This window comes from Seriola lalandi, unplaced genomic scaffold (assembly GCF_002814215.2).
Source record: "Seriola lalandi dorsalis isolate HSWRI2012SDOR001 ecotype SW California unplaced genomic scaffold, Sedor1 jcf7180002054875, whole genome shotgun sequence".
Lineage (NCBI taxonomy): Eukaryota > Metazoa > Chordata > Actinopteri > Carangiformes > Carangidae > Seriola > Seriola lalandi.
The window spans coordinates 105,641-110,297 of NW_019525428.1; the positions used below are offsets into that span (position 1 = coordinate 105,641).

Sequence of the window (4,657 nt, forward strand, 5' to 3'; positions counted from 1 at the left end):
AAAGCGTCAGGTAAGAGTCAAACAGACACGTCCTCCTCACACACCTGTGTCAAATTTAAGTTGACGCATTAACTAGCTCCAAACAAACCCATTTTAAATGCCGACTTTAGTGGAGAAGAGTTATCTGTGACACTGACCTGAGTGAAGTATTTGTATTTAATGGTTGAGATTTATGTCTTCAAGGCCATTTAGATGCTAACATCGGAAATCAGCTTATACAGGATATAAAAGCGGTTGTTTGTGGCATTGTTTCGAATTATGTACTAACAAAGGTTCTGTGGGACCAGGATTGTGCAACTGACAAAATCACAAATAAAATACAATAGTTTTGTGCGATGGTGTTCATATTGTATTTTATACAGTATCTCATTGTCAGACATGCTGCTCCTGGTAGTTTGTTCTGCTCGGTTCTTCCACGGTGACAAAGTCATGATTAGAGCACTGTAGTCTCCTCTGTCTATTTAAGATGTCATTGTTACAGTAAATTGAGTTCTGCAATATCGCCCTTTACCCAGCGGGGGATGTTTGATTTGGTCGCGCAAACTGCTCTTAACCTGATGAAAGGCCAAAGATTTTCCACTAAGTAAATCTTAGCGGACTGATAAAGTCCTCAAACTTTGCTGAGGGGTTACATCACAGTCAGAAATGTGCTTACTGTTTAAAATAGTTCAACCTCACAACTATTTGTATTGCATAAGACGATATATAAATAATATATATATCATATATACAATAAAAATATGCAACCACTTTTCTTGTGAGGTTTATGCAAGTAATGTACTTTTCAAGCAGAAGGTGATTAAATGTTCATTGTAGGGATAAAAAAAAGAAGAAAAAAGTGCAGTAGTAGTGACAGCCATCACTAGGAGCCAACAGCAAACCATATAAAGTACAAAGATGATGATAAAGGTTTGGAGAGCCATTTTTGTTTTTACCTTGTTTCTTCCTGGTGTCAAACGGCTGATATTATCAGCTGTTAAAAACTTGCTAGTGACTCATCAGCTCTCCTCCTCGATGACAACAGACATTTCCCCATTTGTTTTGTTTGGTTTGGCTTTATGGGTCTTTTACTGGAAAAAATACCGAGCTTGCTCCGTCTTTATTTTCTTGCAATAATTAACAGCATGTTTAAACAGGAGAAGGTGCATAAGTGTGTATACTACAGAAGAGCATAGGTCAAAAACTATTTGCTTGATTAGATCTGAGGCCATAATTGCGACACATTTTACCTTTATCAAAAATTTGCAGTTCCTGTGATTTTTTCCAGCTCTTCCTATTTGATATTGATTATATTTTGATTAATTGTGCAGCCCTAATGGCTGATTCTTGTTGTGGAACACAAAATCCCACTTGTGGACATCATCAATTATGTTCACTGTGTTGTCATTTGTTTGTTGTAATTTAATTTGTTAGAGCACAATAGTGGACTGCACCTTTTTCTTTGTTGTCACTTGTGCACCAGCAAATGGATTATGATATATATATTATATTATCATATGATTTTGTCATTTAGCAGAGCTAGTAGATCTTTTTTGGAAATATCTTTCATCTCTGAGGATCAGATCCCCTCTTTTATTATTCTGTCGAGCTCGCAGCATGGCTCTATATATGGCAGTGTTCAGTCAATTGGCTGGTCAACGTCTTTGGTGCAAACTGAAATATCTCAGCTACTAAAAGGATTGCTCCATTAAGTTTTGATTCATGTTTCCCACAGGGCACATTTGTAATAACTTTGGTCATCCATTTACTTTTTATCTAGCACCATCATCAGGTCTAAATTTCAAATTGCAAGAATAATAACATTCCCTTCAGCCTCAGCTGTACTTTGTAGCGCTGATTAGCAAATATTAGCATGTTAACATGCTAAACTGACAGTGATTATGCTAATAAGTTATATCTGCTTAATGCTATCGTGAGCATGCTCGCTTAAATTTACATGCAACGACATTTTCTGTCAAATAAAATAAATTCTAATCGATTTCAACTATTATTTATTCCTTAAATTAATTTAACGGTTAACGTTAAAGGGAAATTTGTAGTAAACTGCAGACAATTCGCCGGAGACAGTGGAGTAAGGTGAAACGAATTAGCTATTCAGCTATATAGCTAACGTTAGCTAGATAACACTAGCTTAATTCACTGGTAACCAAAAGCGTCTTAGCGTTCACAACGTAAAGCATCGAGGCGTAACGGACGTCAGCGTTTGTATAACGTAACCAACTCTTACGTACGTCACGCTAAGTAACGGTAACTTACACTAACGTCAGTTAATTTTACCTGGAGTTCGGTGAACAGAGCTAAATGCTTGTCAAGGACACGGCAGTTCAAATCTGGAGGTGTTGGACCCGGTCGGACCGCGGGGCAGACACCTTCCTCCGGTAGTTTCTGAAGTTGCATCTGCGTTGGAATCCATAGTATTTCCACACATCCGACTGATTTAACTGTGAAAGCCGAGCCTTCGGCCGCGGGGACAGGAAAGGCGCAGGCTCCCCCTGGTGGCAGTTAGGATATGTAGGAAATCGTGTGAGGATATTACTAATTATTCCCATCACAATTATCCCGATCATAGAAATTCATCACAATTAATTTCAAACGTGAGAACACTAAACGCAATAAAGTCAGAAGTCAGGTAAAGATAATTCTTCAGGACAAGACTATGAGCGACCAGCTGTCCACAGCTTTCTCCGGGGTAAAGAGAGCCGCCAACGTCAAAGTTTTATTGAAGGAAATAAGTAAAGACTGCACACAACATTTTGTATGAAGACCTACTACAATTCTGTAGCAAAAGCTGTACTTTGGCAACCATGTCATATCAACTGTCAACAAACCCTGAAGTTCTGTATTCCTTTCTGTTTGTTTGACCCTTCACTTTACGTAATGACATGTACTGTAAATTATCTGTTTGCACAATCTCGGAGTGAATGAAAGCAAGAAAAAATACAAAATTAAAAAAAATTGAACATGAATGGAACAAATAATTACTTTGACCCTAATATTCAAATCTACAATAGTATTATGACTACACTATTTTATGACAGCCGTGTTATTTTTTATGCACCTTTCACCACATCCCTTCCAACTTCACCATTTATACTGATCTAACGCTTCCCTTTGCACAAAATCTCTCTTTAAACGGCGGTTAAAATAATAAGAGGTGAAACAGAGATTCAAAATCTTTATGCCTTAATCATTAAGCTTCATGTTAATCTGCATTGAGATAAAATCATTTCATGTTTCTAATCACTGACTAGAAATTCCATTTCTTTTTTTGACAAGTGAATCAGGGGAGAGCGCGAACGCAGTCCCCCACTACCATAAATTATGCAGTTGAGATTCCCACATTTGGGGAATTCACACTGGTCAGCACGGCCGAGAGTGCAATGGCCGAGCCTCGCAATGGGTGAACCACCTACTTGATCATGGTGTCTCCCCTGCCAGGTAAGTATGATTTGGATAGTTCCGGATACCGACCTCTTTCTCAGACACACCGTGCTGACTGATGGTGCTGACAAGCTACGAGTAAACAAAACCAATAGTTATAGTCCTGAGGCTGCAGGATTTCACCACAGATAAAACAGTTTTGTAAGAAGGATATTTTTTTTTTATTATATTATATTTATATTACAGTTTGACGAAAGAATAAAACGAATTTCATTTCCCATCATGCAATGCTGCGTCATTACAGCAAAGGCAGACATAAAAATCATCTATTTTATCTATTTTAAGTCTTAAAGATGAGCGACAAGTTGTGAGCCAAAGCTTAATCGGAATGCAACAGAGGAAGGTTTTTTTGATCCACGTTTGAAATTGTAATTGAGAGAAAAGTGTAAACAACTAACTAAATACGTTTTTCATACATTACAACCACTTCCTGTTTCTTTGTTTACCGGTGGCGGGGAACTGATAAATTCCCGCTACTGCCTCCTACTGCTCTGGAGGGGAACAACACTGTTTCTTCAACATATTTATCTACGTTTCTCTGCATGTAAGTCACGGTAAAAAATAAAACAACCCAATTTGGATTTCAACAGAAAATAAAGTTTGCACAATGAATGGCTTTCTTCTGATCTGGAAAGCAGGGTCGGGAAACAGCAGCAGCAGAAATGATGCAGAGTGGATATTCACGTCTGGAGAATGAGCTACAGTAATAATCAAAGTGAAATTACGGTTCATTTCAAAAGTACAGTGCAATGAAGCTAAAAACACCATCAAACATGGACGGTTTGAGGAACTAGCAAGAAAAGAGAGATTTTATCAAATGTGGACGGGACAGTGAACGCAGCTTATTTGTTTTCCTCCTCGTCTCACTCAGCAGTTTGACCCATCTAACAATCACATGTACGTCTGTTCAGCCTGACGCATTTCAAAGCACAATTAAAGGAGATCGTTCAACCGCTGCTTCTGATGCAGTCTTATAACTTTTGTTTCTTTAACTTCGTAAAATTATTAATATTATACATTTTAGAGGGGGTGCACCGTTCCTGGAGGTACTGCAATACCAGGTCGATGCGTGGAGTGGACGGAGCAAGCCCCTATTCCATCTCCCTGCTCCAAAAATCAATTTAATATATGGTCCCCGGGTAGGGGACGTATCAGATATTAAACTGATAAGAACAGATACTACACTTGATCTTAGCCAAAAGGCCGAGAAGCGATA

At 38.4% G+C, this 4,657-nt stretch overlaps 1 protein-coding gene, 1 long non-coding RNA gene and 2 other non-coding genes across 4 annotated transcripts in view; all 4 read right to left on the reverse strand.

Annotated features, from left to right (window-relative positions):
• The window catches only part of LOC111671349 (uncharacterized), a 2,564-nt gene extending 1,112 nt beyond the window's left edge, over window positions 1–1,452 (reverse strand). Inside the window, exon 1 of the long non-coding RNA XR_015438605.1 lies at window positions 936–1,452. This is a non-coding gene — a long non-coding RNA (uncharacterized LOC111671349). The remainder of the gene's footprint in view (window positions 1–935) is intronic.
• LOC111671333 (alpha-2-macroglobulin-like) overlaps window positions 1–4,657 on the reverse strand; it is a 33,063-nt gene that overhangs the window by 27,481 nt on the left and 925 nt on the right. Inside the window, exon 3 of the mRNA XM_087179899.1 lies at window positions 2,328–2,492. Within this exon, the coding sequence (XP_087036025.1) occupies window positions 2,328–2,492 (165 nt within the window). The remainder of the gene's footprint in view (window positions 1–2,327; window positions 2,493–4,657) is intronic.
• Window positions 3,282–3,446, reverse strand: LOC111671369 (U1 spliceosomal RNA). The gene has a single exon (XR_002761927.1). It is a non-coding gene; the product is annotated as a U1 spliceosomal RNA (small nuclear RNA).
• Window positions 4,466–4,656, reverse strand: LOC111671373 (U2 spliceosomal RNA). Its single transcript, XR_002761930.1, has one exon. It is a non-coding gene; the product is annotated as a U2 spliceosomal RNA (small nuclear RNA).